The following is a 16,667-nucleotide window of genomic DNA, read 5'->3' on the forward strand; positions in this document are numbered from 1 at the left end:
CGTTTTTGTTTTTTTTAACCTCTACTAATATGTAACTATATCCCTTTATAAACGTTACAATGACAAGCAAAAAAGATTGTATATCGAAAACAATCATCTAGACTAAAAAAAGAATTCTTATCTCCCTGCAATAAACACAGCCCTATTTCTATAACATGCCCTCCAACTGCACCATGGTATGGAACTTGAAATGCTATTAGAAAATTTAAGACATGACCTACCTAAAAAAGGAAGGAAAGGTACAGTAAAGCAAGGGAAAAAAATAAAAACATCTTTATTGAGAGTAAATGAATAGAAAGCAGGAACTGGAAAATCTCTATTTAAAGTTAATTTATTTTTAGTTATGGAATTGCTAGTTCTAAGCAACTTTTCAACTGGTCTTCATTATTTATTTTTTTATTTATTATTTTTTTTTTTTTCTTCAATATTTGCCTTATTCTTCTGACTCCTTCCAGCTTTCAAATGTCCCCAGCAGCCAAAAATCAATTGCTCTATGAGGCTACAATTGTATTGTTATAGTATCTTTCCATTCAGGCCCTCCCCTATTCATATACCAGTCTCTCATTCAAACCACTCCCTGGCTGCCAAGGTAATTTTAATGCTAGCAACCAGATAACTGCTGAAATTCCAAACTTGAGTTGTTAAGCAAAAAGTGAAATACGTAAAAAAAAAAACCACACAAATAAAAATGAAGACCAACTGCAAATTGTCTTAGAATATTACTCTTTACATCATAAAGTTTAACTCAACAGTGAGTATTTCACTGACACCCCACTGAATCAGGAGTAACTGTACACTGGCACATGTAAGATTAATTAACAATACTTCAGATACTGCAGTCATAGTTTTTGTTGCATTTAACGCTGAATGAGATTTTTATGCTGAAAACCACGGCGCTAGAGAATCATCATCAGACAGCGACAAGTATACGATACAAAATATTACCAATTCGAACACGGCGCAGCTAACTGTTTGATGACGTTGTTTCAGTGCGCCGCGGTTGCTGAGCGACCAAGCTGCAGGGCGGTAACACTGTACGCTACAGGCCCGCTGCGGGTTCGGTACGGCTGCTGACAAGTCACTGGAACTTAAGGTTCCGACTGCCGGGTGAGAGTGGCGTCTGCGCTATGACCCAGTCTATAGTAGTGCAAGGTGAGCATCTTCCCATGCCGCTATCGGGTGCGTTCCAAGCAGGCGCCTGTCATTTTGGAGTATGGAGACTGACATGCAGCCTTGTCTTGAGACAGATTTCCTTGTGACTGACAGAAATTCATGGTACCTACGTGCCTGCCATAGTCCCTGTTCAGATTTTATTAAATCCAATTCCATGTCCTATTATATTGTAATCTGATTGTCGCATCGCTGATGGTGTTTGAGGTACGATAGTCGTCTTGTATATTTGTGGGTGCTATTTTTTACTATTTTCAATTTAGATTCCACTTTTGTCAGGTAACACCTTGCTCATAACAAGTTTATAGATATATAAAATAACTGTTTCAACCATCCTTAATTTCATATATACAGGGCACCATTGGGGGGGAGCAGTGAGCATAATGCATAAAAACTCACCATGTTCTATATGTTCCAGTTATAGACCAACATGATGAAAACAGGCTTCAAAATATGCTAAGGTGCAATCTGTCATAGTTGGGGTAGGGGTTTAAGAGCTCATGGGTGGGTTTGTTTCCATTATAAAGGGTTTACCTTTATGGATTAGGGGTGGGTGTGATTATGCTGCAAGGCATTGTTTTTTTTATTGGAGCCCCATTCTGCTTTCTAGCAAACCCACCACCATGGATGCCAGGCCAGAGTGGCCTAATAACTGGGGACCCCTAAGAGAAGGGCCCTGTTCTCTTACTGCGGGGCCCCATGATTACAGATTGTGAACCTTCTAACAATTGGGCATGCACTGAAAGCCAGTATTCAACCATTTTGTTTCATGGGAAAACATGTTTTTTTTTTTTTCAAAATGTATCAGTTAAAGGAGAAGGAAAGGCTAGTAAAGAGTTAATCTCAAAATGCAGGCTTACCTTCAGTTGTCTCAATAGTGCCCTTAAGTCTCCCCATATATCTCCAGTTCAGATGATCAGAGTCAAAACAGGAAAAAAAACCGCTGAGCTGGGTAGATTCCCATAATGCATCGCTCTTTTCGGAGACTTACTATTGAAGGTGGCGCATGTGCACAAGCAGGCGCGCTCCCCCTAGCGTCTGGTTATGAGACGCTATTAGAAGCAGCAGCTGGGTCCATTACAGGACGCAGGTGCAGGGGCGGAGAGGCAAGCGAGGAGAGGACGCAGGTGCAGGGAGGGGTGAGGAACGGTGTCGGCTGACAGGTGCTGGGGCGGAGATGCGAGCGGGGACGAGAGGACGCAGCTGCTGGGAGAGGTGAGCAGGGGTGAGGAACGGTGTCGGCAGGTGCTGGGGCGGAGAGGCAAGCGAGGAGAGGAGCAGGGATGAGAGGACGCAGGGAGGGGAGGGGAGAGAAACGGTGACAGCTGACAGGTGCTGGGGGGGGAGAGGCAAGCGGGGAGGCTAGTGGAGCGCCATCTTATCTGTTTAAAACATGGCGGCGCAGACAAGGAGAAATACTGTGTACTTCGGGAGGACTGTACTGGGCAAAGGAGCATTTTTAGAAGAAATGATTTCAGTGTTCAGGTACATGCAGGGGCCCTCTATTACATACTAAAAGATGAGTAAAACCCTTTCCTTCTCCTTTAATACAGTTTCTCCAGCAGAATCCTGAATTGAAATCTGTTTTTCAAAAGCACAGTTTTTTAATATTTAATTTTGAAATTTCACATGAGGCTAGCCATATTCATCATTTCCCAGGGTGCCACAGCCATGTGACTTGTGCTCTGATAAACTTCAGTCACACTTTACTGCTGAGCTGCAAGTTGGAGTGATATCACCCCCCTCCAAGCAGCCGATCAGCAGAACAATGGGAAGGTAGCAAGATAGCAGCTCCCAGTAGATATCAGAATGGCACTCAATAGTAAGAAATAAATAAATTCAAAAAGCCTAGTCACTATTAAAAATTGTCATAATACTTTTTTACCTGTTGTTTGTTGACCTGCTGAATTTTAGAAAAATGTATATCAACATTTTATTTATAATGCTTTCATTTGTGTGTTGTTGCAGTTGGACAGTGTGGCAATCAGATTGGCTGTAGGTTTTGGGACCTGGCTCTTCGAGAGCATGCGTCTGTGAACAAGGTAAAGAAGAATTCAGAGAGTTTATTTAGCCAAGATTACTAGGAAGAAAAGGCTAATGGCTATGTCAGGACATTGGACACAGTCAAAAGTTTTCACTCACACTAGCCGCTTTACAATAACATACAGTTGAAAGCGAAAATATGGGCACCCCTGGCCAAACTAAATTATATATAGATAATTTTGTAAGTAAAAAGAAGTAACTACTTCAGTAATCAATGTGTGCATTTATTTCACCAACTTTAAAAAATTGGAACAAAGAAAATAGTAATTGGACTATATGTAAAGGTTTGAACACCCTAGTAAGGCCGTTTTTAGCAAGCCTTTTTGCACAGAACACAACTTGTAAATGTATCCAGGTAATAGTCCTTGCAGTAGGGATTTTTGCCCTCATTTCCTTGCAGATCACTTCTAATTCTGAGATTTTTAGTTTTTAAGTTTTTCCCACTAGTTGTGTAAATTATGTTTAACTAAAGGGACTGTGAGTCTCATTCCAAATCCTTTCGCTTGCTTTCCTGCAAGTAGCTAATTCTTGCTTTTGATGTATGTTTATTGTCTTGTAGTAGGAGTCATTGCCTTTTCAGCTTCCACTTCTTGTATAAATGTTTCACATTGGCACCCAGAATTTGTTGATATTTAATGAAATCTATTCTTCCCTCTTACACACAAAATGTTCTGTGCCACTGGCTACCACACAACTTCATAGAATAATGGATCCATCCCCATGTTGTTCTCCTAACAAACCTTTTCAATATTTACTTCATCAGTCTACAGTACTTGTTGGCTTGTCTAGGTGCTGTTTTGCTTATGTTCAGACATTTGTGATGAGTTTTTGCAGGTAAGGCTTTCTCCTGATAACTCTCCTATACAGGTCTTGTTTGTGCAAGCAACACCAATCTATCAAATAGAGCAGTGGTTCTCAAGCTATGGGTCGCGACCCCTTAAACAACCCTTTCACGGAGGTCACCCAAGACCATTGTAATACACATATTTCTGATGGTCTAAGGAATAATTTTATGGTTGGGGGTCTCCACAACATGAGGAACTGTATTGAAGGGTCAAGGCTGAGAACCACTGAAATAGAGCACACACTCCTGTGTCAGCCAAATCTTCCTGCAGGTCCTTTGCAGTCATTTGAGGGTTTGCCTTTATGGGCAGCATACGAGAATTAATTCAACCCTCACCGTACCCTAAACCTGCCAACTTGAGCCCAACACATCATGCCACTTGAACAGTGTTTGACATCATTTAAGGTGGTGGAGTGAGCTTGAGTATATAAGTGAGTGTCACAATGTCACTCGTGGGGCTGGGACAGCACAAAGAGGTCAAAGGTGGGGTAGTGGTAATTACAAAGGTTAAAATTAGAAAATTAATGTATAATGTTCTCTCAATATCAGCCAGAAAACCTTATTTCTGGGCATGTCTATATAGCATTACTGTGTACCAGACCCTATAAGTACAGGTATGGGACCCGTTATCCAGAATGCTCGGGACCTGGGGTTTTCTGGATAAGGGGTCCATTACCTGTACCTAATATAATTACCTGTAGTGTCAATGACATATGCTGATAACCAAATCTAATGAAGGCATCTGCATTCCAATGATATTGCATGTGTTGTGTTAGGGTGGAGACACACTGAGCTACTTGTATCAGCTACTTTTTCATGGCTACTACACTACAGAAAATACCTTGCCATAGACATTACTGAAAATTGTCTCTACTAAAGCACATGTAGAGACTATTATCAGTAAATGATCAGCATTGTCTATTTTAGTAGTCACGACAAGTAGCTGCTACTATTAGCTCTGTGTGTCTTCACCCTTATACTTTAAATATTAAATGTACAATATGGAACTCAGTAACAAGAAAAGGATAATGTTTGCCACTGATATGCCTAAACAAAATCATGATTTTACCTTCCAGAAAGGGATTTTTGATGAAGCACTATGCAGCTTTTTCAGAAATGTTGATACAAGGTAAGGATCATAATAAATTAACTGGGAACATTAAAGTGAAATTATTCACAGACTTCCGTGCTTGAATGAAAACTCTTGGGATTGCAAGACCTGTTTAATGCTACAGTCTGTTTTTACTACATAGACGTTTGGCTTATTAAAATTTACTTTTAATATTATCATTTCCTCTTTTCTTCTCTGTTTTTATCTAAATTTTTGTAAGTTGTTTTGTTTTATATTAATCAAGCTGCACACCCCACTAATTCTAGAAACTAGGTATCAGACAGAAAAATTGAAATTGTCTAAAATGATATATAAGTACCGAAATAGCCCTAAATATACATTCTTGGTATTTTTACCTATAAATAAATGTCATGAAACATCCTAGTTTTCTTGTCTGGTTGGTAAAATCCATATACCAAAAAAAAACATGCTTTCCACAGCCCCACGTGTTCAAAAGTATTTAGATCCTTTTCCGATTCTGAAATTTTACTGAATAACAAATCCTCAACTGAAATGTTCTTCTTTCATATTTCTGAATTTTTAAAGGAGTTGTTCACCTTTAAATGAACTTTTAGAATGATGTACTGCTATTCTGAGACAATTTGCATTTGGTCTTCATTTTCTATTATGTGCAGTTTTTTTTTATTATTTTGATTTTTGTTTTGCAGCTCTCCAGGTAGGAATTTTAGCAGCTACCTGGTTTCTAGCATCCAATTTAACCTACCAACCAGGCAGTGGTTTAAAAGAATGACAGGAATATGAATAGAGAAGGGACTAAGTAGGAAAATAATAAAAAGTAACAATGCTTGAAAGAGTCAGAAGAGGAAAGCACATATTTCAAAACTATAAAAGATTTAAAAAAAAAAAAAATGAAAACCAATTGGAAACTTGCAAAGAATGGGCCATTCTAAACCTACTAGAAGTTAACATGAAGGTGAACCACCCCTCTAATTTTACATTAGGGTGCATCTCTGAGCACTTTTGCAATTTACATTCATTTTCTATTTTTAACTGTTTTATTAGCATTTTTAAACTACCAATACCAGGCTTTTGGCTCAACTGGAAGACAGCAACCCTAGGGTTTACTGAATCCAGGGAATTTATAAATAGTGCATTGAGTCGCTGACACTTTGGGCCTTCAAAGAAAGCTGTTGAAGCCTGTTCTACATCTGTGAATCTCAGAAACCACTTAAAACAGAAAATTAGTGCTGAGACTGCTCAGCAGACCACTCTGTATATGTTTGCACCAATTGATATTGAAATCCCCTTTAAGTATCAGTCCCTGTGTTGTGGCAACTTGAGTTCACTCGGGCATAAAACAGTTGCTCTACCAAGATGGTTACCCTACAATTGGCCTCCGCCAGCGAATCATTAAAATAAATGCATTATTTTGAGTATAGAAACCCCACAATTAAGGCATTAGTATTCAGGTTGTGGTTTACTGGGGCAGTGTTGGTTTAATTATCAGGAAGAGTATACTATATCTAGGTATGCACCAAATTCGCTATTTTAGAATCCGTCTGAACCCTGAACCTTTTGCGAAAGATTCGGGCAAATACCTAACCGAATCCACATCCTAATTTGCATATGCAAATCAGGATAAGGAAGGGTTCAAGACAACCGCAAGCACAGATTGCGGTCAAAAAAATAGTAGTCAAAGCTGCAACAAATATGCACCAGTCAGCCATAATATTAAAGGAGAAGGAAAGGCCAATAAAGAGTTAATCTCAAGCTGCAGGCATACCTTCAGTTCTCTCAATAGTGCCCTTAATTCTCCCCATGTTTCAACTGTTCAGATGATCAGAAGCCAAACAGGAAGAAAAAAACACTGAGCTGTGTAAAGAATGTTTCCATAATGCCTCGCTCCTGCTCCAAGACCCAGACCAGTGTACATGCTCAGTTAGTTAGACTATGAGGAAGCTTCCTGTTGATTGGCTCAGATCCACATTCCTGGGGGGGGGGGTGAGTTGTTAGCATTCTTGAGGGAGAGGTAGCAGGAGAGAGGAGAGAGCTGCGTGTCTCTGGCAGAGGAAAACAGACACAACAAATCTTTTGACAGAGAACTCAGTGCAGCATTTCTGTGAGTGCTTATGGCTGTATTTGCATAGACCTTTCTAATAAAGCTTACTTGGTTTTTAGCTTTCTCCTTTAAGAGTTTTGCATTACTCATCAACCATTACTCAAAAGACAACTTTTAAAAGCATGTGTAGTGTTTGGCAAAAACCATAAGAGTAGCCAGTTGCAATGAGGAAAAAGAAGGTTTTATTGCCAGGTGAGCTCAAGATTAAAATGTTTGGCCAAAAACTAGTATAACACTATCCACACTTCAAAGAACACCTTATCTAAAGTGAAATCTAGTCAAGGTCACATGATAATGTGCAGGGACTGGAAATTGTATTAATTAGAATAAATTGAAAATACCAGGAGATACTGAAAAATTACCTATTTCATGATACTTTAGTGAAAGTTCATCTTTTTGAGTAGGACAGTTATACCAATCACAAGGCCAAAGTTACACTGGGGCAGCTCAAGAACAAATGAGTGATTTACTATAGTGGAAAGCTCTAATCCAAACCCCAACCAAAAGCCAGCGGCACTTAAAATTTGTAGTGCCCTCTAAACAAAAGCATAGAATAAATCTGCATAAAAGAATGGTCATAAATCCCTCCTGAGCATTGTACAAAGCTAATTCAAAGATATAACCCAAAATAATTAGCTGGTATTGTTGCAAAAGGTGGTTCATCAAAGTATAGTTTTGGTTTGGGACATCAAAGTATAGGTAGATTTTTATGTAACATTAAAAAAAAATCACATTAAAACTCAATTTCAGTGTAGGATGTGTTACTGAGTAAAATAAGTTGGCCATGGGTTTGAAAACTTTGCAAGGCACTGCAAATTGTAATTGCTACATGGAAACTTCAGTTCAGTGTACAGTAAGTTTCTCACCTATAGTACTAATGTCAAACTGCTGCAGTCTGTGATTAATGATATGATTACACAAATGCATATATTTTGATTTTCAGAGCAGAAGCTGGTGGAGCAGACGCTCAGAGAGGCAAGATATGTTCCCTGAAAGCAAGAGTAAGATTAATAATATTAATTATGCTGTATTTTTCTGACACATTGTGAGGTGCAAGTGCTCATGTTACGTCGAATGCTCTTTAAATTTTGCTTATGCAGCAGAATTTTCTTTTGAATCAGATTATAGCTAGTCTTCATCACCGGGTTACGTGGAGACTTTTACTGTTGCGGTAGGCCCAGTAAATTGAATGCACCCTTTGCTAAGAGCTGGATGCAGTGCACAGTAAAGGTGATTGCAAGAAGGATGCTTTGACATCACCGAGATGAATGTAAATCATTGCTGGTAATACCAGGGAATACACATTTGATATTGCTCTTATGTATTGCTTTTAGTCTGTTCTAATGTGTGTAGTGATATAGTGATATAGTATATAGAAAACCTGAGTGTCCTTGTCCTTGCCCATTGCACTGTTCTGCCCTAATGTGAAGTTGTATGTATTATTTTTTATACAAAGTTTTTTTGTTTGTTTTTTTTTTTTTATAGGCTGTCTTGATTGATATGGAAGAAGGAGTAGTTAATGAGATTCTGCAGGGGCCTCTTAGGGACTTATTTGACAGCAAGCAGCTCATTACTGATGTTTCAGGCTCAGGCAACAACTGGTAAGAATTAACCAACTGTACTTTTTATACAGTGTCTTTCCTGCCTTGAAGTATATCTACTCTGTTTCTTATCCTCTCTGTTCCATAACAATTACTGTCATTACATAAAATTTGGCATACGTTGGGGGGGGTTATGCTATTCAAATATTTGTACTGTCATTTATAGACACTGTAAGTCAAACTCACATATACTTTGATTTCTTTTTGACAAAATTAATAATTCAACAAAAAACACTTTCCCTTTAATATCCCAATAAAAGTAAATCTGCACCTAAACTTGTAGAATTTTTGCAGAACTTCCTATATAGTCACAAATCTATCTTCTAAGAATCCTGCTCCAATTCTAAGTATTAGCAAGGGGAGTATACTTTCTACAAACGCATTGGAAAAGATGTTTTTACTATAAGCAAAGGCAGTTAGAAGAACTGTAGAACTTGGAATAGTACATATCGTTTATAAGAAAGTTCTTTAAAAAGAAAAGTCATAACACATCAAATTTTACTCCCAAAATAAAGTAATGTAGAAAGCAGTATATTTGAGATGTATATTTTACAATACAAACAGCTTTACTAATAGATGGGGACAATAGCAGTGTAGAGTATTATGCCATTTTTTAATTTTTTTTATACTTTGGCAACCAAAATAAAGTAATGTAGAAAGAAGCATATTTGAGATGTATATTTTACAATACAAACAGTTTTACTAATAGATTCAGACAATAGCAGTGTAGAGTATTACGCCATTTTTTAATTTTTCTTATACTTGGGCAACTAAAAGGCAAATTTATTTGTGTAGAGGCATTACCTCAAAAAATCCTTGTGTTGATAAAGCTGGCAGTGGGCACAACTAAACTTCCAAAGGTTTCCTATATGTGGCATATATATTTTGTTTATTTGCTATTATTAGATGGGCTATTTCTCTAGCATGTTTACAACAAATAGCTGTTATTTTTACACAGGGCCGTTGGCCATAAGTTGTATGGGGGCCAATATCGTGAACATATAGTTGAGAATCTGAGAAGAACAGCAGAACAGTGTGATTGCCTTCAGTGCTTCTTTGTGATACACTCTATGGGAGGAGGTAAAAGAGAAATCCGTGTTTTACCAATTCTTTAAAAGCCAAACCCCTATATATAAAAAAAATGCACAAAGTTTGCCCAGGTGCTGTAAACCAAAGCAAACAATAAGATTTTTGCTTTTAAAGAAGACATATAGGTTAAACGAAAAAAAAACTCAAATTTTGTAGGCAATTATAAATAATATATTGTACTGGTTTCAGTTTGGTCTGAAAATTAATACTATCTGTAAAAATCACCCCTTTTTGGAGCTCCCTATATACTCTCTATGTTTTTAGGGTTTAGTTTTCTGTTGTTGTAGAATTCCCTGTTCCTCTTCTGCCTCCTTCCAGCATTTAAATGGGGGTCAGTGACCCAGACAGGTAAATACTATTGCTGTGTGAGGCTACAATTTTATTGTTGCGTTTTATTACTTCACTTTCTATGCAGGTCCTCTTCTTTTCTTATCTCGTTCAACCTGCTACCTGGTTGCTTTGGTAAATAAGTCCCTAGCAACCAGATAGCTGCTGACTTTCCATGGTAATATATCATGTTATTCATGTACAAAGCAAGAATAAAGCTAAAATGAATGTCTGTATGTGTCTAAGTCTGCAATTACATTCACACATGTACTTTTTAATCCTAGGGACAGGCTCTGGTTTAGGTACCTTTGTACTTAATGTGCTAGAGGAAGAATTCCCAGAGGTCTACAGGTTTGTCACTTCTGTATATCCTTCTGCAGAGGATGATGTAATTACATCTCCGTACAACAGTGTATTGGCAATGAAAGAACTTACTGAACATGCAGATTGTGTATTGCCTATAGAAAATCAGGTGGGTTACGCATATTAACTACTACATTTTATTTCAGTAACAACATACATATTGAATTACCTTGATGTGTAGCTAAAAAAAGTAAGCTGTATTTTGGGCTAATCTGAGAGCTCATTGTTTTTACATTGTTCACATCATTTGAATGTCTGAAATCTGCTGTTTTATTTTTAAAGGCCTTAGTTGACATCGTGAACAAAATTAATCAGATGGCAAACACTGGAAAACTTGGAAACGTGAAGTCAAACAGCCTGCTTACTTCCAACAAAGGGGGAATCAAAGAGAATGAGAAACCATTTGATGCCATGAATAACATTGTAGCTAACCTTCTCCTTAACTTGACAAGGTAACTCACTTCATGCTTGTGGACTAAACATGGAGCAAAATGTAACGTATACAATATGTGTAACAATATTAGTCATTTTGCCCACATAAAAGCATTTTTAACTACATTAATAATAATGGTACATTAGGTCTTAAAAAGTATGCAACAATCCGCTTTCAAGACACCCCACTAATAAACTTTGTGTGTGGAGGTGGCACATATGAAAATGCCAACTATTTCTTACTAGGCCTAGTTTTCTCTATAATAATCTTCTATAATAAACCTTTTTTTTTTATCTTGAATTTACAATTTAGCAATTTATAAGGTTAACACTGTCAATCTATTAGTTCTGCCAGGTTTGAAGGTTCCCTGAACATGGATCTGAATGAAATTAGCATGAATCTTGTACCTTTTCCTCAGCTGCACTATCTGACATCAAGTCTTACTCCTCTCTATACACTCGCTGATGTGAATGTTCCTACCCGGAGGTAAGGTATTTATGATGTGTAAACACTATCAGCAACATGGGACATCCACATGTCATTTACAGTCCCTTATAAGTGATCCTGCCACATAAAATAGATTTTCATATTTTCTCTACACCAAGTTTGTAGTTATTAAGAAATATGTATTATGTATTCCTGTTTAGTGAATAATCTAAGACACCAATATTCAGCACCAGATGGATCACATATGCCATGAACAAGCACAGCATGACCGACGTTACCAAATAAATACATAAAAATTTGTGGGTGTTAATCTCTGTTCCTGGTAGGGTATAGGTCACTTTTATAATAGAACTTGCCTTCCAACTTCCACTAGTTGTTTTTCCTCTTCGTGATGAGTGAGACATCCTGAAGTGTCTCTCCAGTAATAAGCACTTAAGAAATTACTTTAAAAGCTGCTAGTTGAAAGTGGCAGATTGTAAATATCACTACAGCTGAAAAATATAAAGCACAGCAGCAGCCTGGTAGCAGAACTCTGACAGACAAGTTGAACAACTTTATACACTGCTGTGTGGAGAGCAGAGAGAGTGGCGTGTTAGGTAGGTTTAACTCTGGCACCTCAACAGAGTGGGTGAAAAGGGGGATCATTTGGCATAGTTGATACACACAAGCTGCTAACACAATTGGACATGCCGTGGTTGGTTAACCAATTTAAGACCAGCTTAAAATGGGTTTATCAATCAGAAGGCAGACTTGCATGACTAAGGCAAAAGCAAAGTACATTGGCTGGGTAAGAACCTAATTACGTCTTGCAAACATGTTTCCAGTAACTTATAGGACCAAAGTGCTTGGAAGCAAGCTGGTTGAAGAAGGATTTATAAATAAAGGACAACTTTTCTCTCATTGATTGCAAGCAATTTGAAAAGAGATTTTGTCTGTGTTGCAGAGAGAATATGGAATGATAAGGCATTTATTCTGCTAAATTATAAGATTAAGATTGAATGCAAACATCTGGAAAGCACCAACATGCTATTGGACTCGCTGAAAGGGGAAAATTGCTTTACGTAGTTACTCTTGGAAAAAATGTAGTTTTGTGTTTGTTTTTTTTAAATTCTGATACTTTCTCCACCTGTGGACGGGATTCAAAATAAAGCATGACTCTGTTAGGGGAGGAAAAAATAGTGATTTTCTCTAATGATTTTCTGTTATGCAAAACAGGAATCTGCCTCTGGCTTCTTATTTTTCTGTTTCTTAAATAAGCACAGCAAGGCTTGGCTCTTAGAGATCATTGAAATAAGAAAGTAGGTTATCCACTTAAAGTGATACTATGTACCGACTTCTTTGAAGAATTTGGGTATAATCGTTTTTTGCAAAAACTCCCAGTGGTTGGAGGGATAAGGTGGTGAGTTTGTTGTGAACTTTTATCAAGCTTTTGCAGGCTAGGAACGCACCACGTTGAAATCCACCCCAGAACCCCACTGTTTCAAGGCAGCAATCGGGGCCGGGACTAGGGGTAGGCAGAAGAGGCACCTGTCTAGGGTGTAAAGATGGGGGGGGCCCAGTCAGGTACCTCTCCTGCTACCCCTAGTCCGTGATCATTACGTGTTGTGGACAATGACCACCCCCTTTCATCATTGTTGGCACATCACATCACATCTAGTTAGAACAAGCTGCTTATTAAGGACATATTTATCTGTAATGGTGGCCATACACGCACTGATAAAAGTTGCAGCTTATTGGGCCATCCATGTGGCCCTCTAAGGGGCCTGCCCGACCAAAAAACTGCAAATATTTATCAGACAGATATAAAAATCCTGTGAGGGTTAGAGGACTGCATCTGCTTGTTGATAAGGTCCCCACCTCAATGGCCTTTATTTACTCATGGGCCAAACAATTGGATGAGCCCGAGTTTAATGTGGGCATATTAGGGAAAGATTAGCTTGTTGTATGGCCACCTTAATACACGCTTTAAAACATGGTACATCTTTATCTCTAGTATTTAGTCTCTCTCTCATTTTGTACAGGCTGGACCAAATGTTTTCAGATGCTTTCAGTAAAGATCACCAGTTAATTCGTGCTGATCCTAAACACAGCCTCTACCTTGCATGTGCTCTAATGGTGAGAGGAAATGTACAGATTTCTGACCTTCGCAGGAACATTGAAAGGTTTGAATGAAATGTATATCTTCTGTTTATATTGCTAAAAACACTGTACCAATATGTCTGGCTCCCCCTGGTGTATTAAATCTTTTTACTTTACTTTTCAGTAAAAATTGTGCTAGTCCAAGGATTCTACCTAAGGTTTTTCTTAGCATTACAGTTTGTCACTTAAGCTCTCATTATGATACTAGGTAGCAACTATGTACTTGCCCAATCAACAACAGGCTCTCACAGATCCTATGAGCACGCATATTACAAATTTGCATAATTGCAAAAATATGGTACAGAAGCCTTAGGTGCTATAGTGCACTTCTGTCTACCTGGCATGTACTATACATGGGGTGTATGAGTAGCCATGTTTTATAAAGATCACAATAACACCTATATTGAAAATGTGTTCTGCACAGAGCATTATCTACAGTCTAGTCCTTAAAAGGAGAGTGTAATGCTTTATCCTAATTTTCTTCCTGTTCAATAATCATGGATCATGAGCAATGCATAATGAATACCTCCTTTCACTTGAAGAACTGCATGTACTTGCTGGCGTACATTTATAAAAACTCATAGGATCTGTGAGAGCCTGCTGTTGATTGGGCAAGTATATAGTTGCTACCTAGTATCATAATGAGAGCTTAAGTGACAAACTAATGCTAAGAAAAACCTTTGAAAAAACTATTTGAAAAATAAGCACATAACCTTAAAAAAACTATTAAAAAATAAAAGCTATTTAAAAAGAACAAGCTAGCAGCAAATAATGGAAAAAGCTGAAGGTTTATGTCTGTTGAGTTTGAATGCAATTCATTGCTTTGTTTTTTTTTAGGTTGAAACCTTCCCTGCAGTTTGTTTCTTGGAATCAAGAGGGATGGAAGACCGGCCTGTGTTCAGTTCCACCTGTTGGCCATTCCCATTCTCTGCTGGCACTAGCAAACAATACTTGTGTAAAGCCTACATTCATAGAACTGAGGGACAGGTTCAGTAAGCTCTACAGGAAAAAGGTACAGCCAATTTGTATTAGCTGTTTAGTTAGACAATTTAGCTCTTCTCTGCAATTTTTACAAGATTTTTATTTGAAATATTTTTTTTATATTAATTTATACTACTAAAATTTGTGTGTACACTGACAAACTTAGGTGCTTCAAATGAAAGGTCCAATGGGCAGTTTTGCCACCCCGTATCGCCACATTATATATAGCTGTATGCAGCTATGTGTGAAAGGGAATCAAAACACAAAAAATAATGTAAAGTTATTCATAATGATTCATGAACATGTTTGCAATTTACACTGATTTACATTTTTAGTAATTTCTGATATATTAAGAATTTAATTTCTGCTCGGTAGCTCTCTTTGAAGGTCAGCTTTATGCACTGTCTGTATAACTCTTGTGTTACTGACTCTGACTGAGCTGTTAAGCCAAAAGCCTGCTATTAGCAGTGTAACCCCCACATGTTATATAAGGCACTAAGTTTGCCCAGTAGCAGTAATCCATAGCAACCAGTAAGATGTTTGCTTTTAAACAGGTTACCAGTAAATTCTATCTGCTGATTGGTTGCTATTGGTTACTGCTCCTGGGCAAACTTAGTGCCTTTTATTACATAACCCCCCACAACAGCTAACATCTTAGAAACCACAAAAATGAAATGTAAATTGCAAAAAGATACGCTAAATTATTTTATTTTAATTCAAGTATTCAAGTTTTGAGTTTAGATCCACTTTAAGCTCCCACTGAGTTGACCAAACTGTACATAGTTAGAAGGTGTAGTGTGGCCTGTAATGCTTTTGATTGCATATTCATCAACTTTCCCATCTCTTGCTTCTCCTGCTTATTAAATGAAGTTTTAGATCTGCTTGGCTTCATTTGTAACAGATCTGTTAGGGAATGGGTTAATATATTCCTGTCCAATAAAATATATTTTTTTTTATTTGCAAATGAGAAAATCACAGCCATACAGTGTCTTTACCCTGTTGTGACAGTAATGTGTTACCATTGCAGGCTCACCTGCATCATTACATGCAAGTGGATGGCATGGAGCAACACTGCTTTACAGAAGCAATTTCTTCTTTGTCCTCCCTCATTGAAGAATACAGTCAGCTTGATGCATCCAAAGGCATACACGTGTCATATCCACCTCGGCTGAACATTATATGACAATATCTGTTCATTTTGGTGACATCTTCTAGTGCAGCCTAATATATACTTTTTATCATCATTGATCAATTTGATTACTTCATTTACTTGGAACATGAAAGAACATTGTGTGCCTTTGGACTTACTTTGTAATATCTATAATACCAGGTAGTAGTGCCTGGTATCTTTTTCTATCCCAAACCAAGAGGAAAGTATACATATTCAGCCTCATTTGTAAATTTTAAATATCAGGTAAAATTATGACCAAAGCCTGTTTAACTGAACATTTTATACCTATTTATTTCAGTTTGGTTTTTGTTATTTAATGGTACAGCATACCCATTACTTTCAGTTGTTTACTGCCAGTGCGCCCATTTTAATAATCCTTCAGAACATTATGTATGAATGCTGTTCTTTAACCAAAATGTTAGCCCTACCATAAATATAAACTACATTGAACAAACTGAATCATTGGATTAACTGAATAATAAACTATGCCAGAAATGACTATGGACAGGGATTCATTTGCACTGGTTTGATGACCACCAGATATTTATATATATAAATAGAGAATGCTAAAGAATGCTAAAGAGTAGGCACTCACGTATATCAAGGTTACAGTATGCCTGGGTGCAGTATAATAGCAAACAGTAGCACAATGTAGAAAAAAATGCCGCACTTGCAGGTCTTAATGAAAAAATAATAAAATATATATGTATACTGATCTATATACATTTTATTGATAATAAAAGCAATATTTTTCTATTGAAATCTGGTTTGCTGTGGATGTGGAATTTATATGCTGCTAATATATTAAATGTAAATATTTTCTATATAATAAGTACAGTGTTTGTCTTTAAACTACGTTTGCTTTTAA

General features: G+C 37.5%; 1 protein-coding gene across 1 annotated transcript; it reads left to right on the top strand.

Annotated features, from left to right (window-relative positions):
- The first annotated feature begins 1,103 nt into the window (after positions 1-1,103).
- tube1 (tubulin epsilon 1) lies at positions 1,104-16,561 on the top strand. Its single transcript, NM_001016136.2, is given in 12 exon segments — positions 1,104-1,152; positions 3,139-3,212; positions 5,134-5,186; positions 8,192-8,249; positions 8,734-8,849; positions 9,808-9,929; positions 10,550-10,737; positions 10,911-11,080; positions 11,407-11,547; positions 13,530-13,670; positions 14,485-14,659; positions 15,656-16,561. Coding segments are annotated over 12 exon segments (1,419 nt in total). The 5' UTR covers positions 1,104-1,127; the 3' UTR covers positions 15,812-16,561.
- The last annotated feature ends 106 nt before the right edge of the window (positions 16,562-16,667 follow it).

This window comes from Xenopus tropicalis, chromosome 5 (genome assembly GCF_000004195.4).
Source record: "Xenopus tropicalis strain Nigerian chromosome 5, UCB_Xtro_10.0, whole genome shotgun sequence".
Lineage (NCBI taxonomy): Eukaryota > Metazoa > Chordata > Amphibia > Anura > Pipidae > Xenopus > Xenopus tropicalis.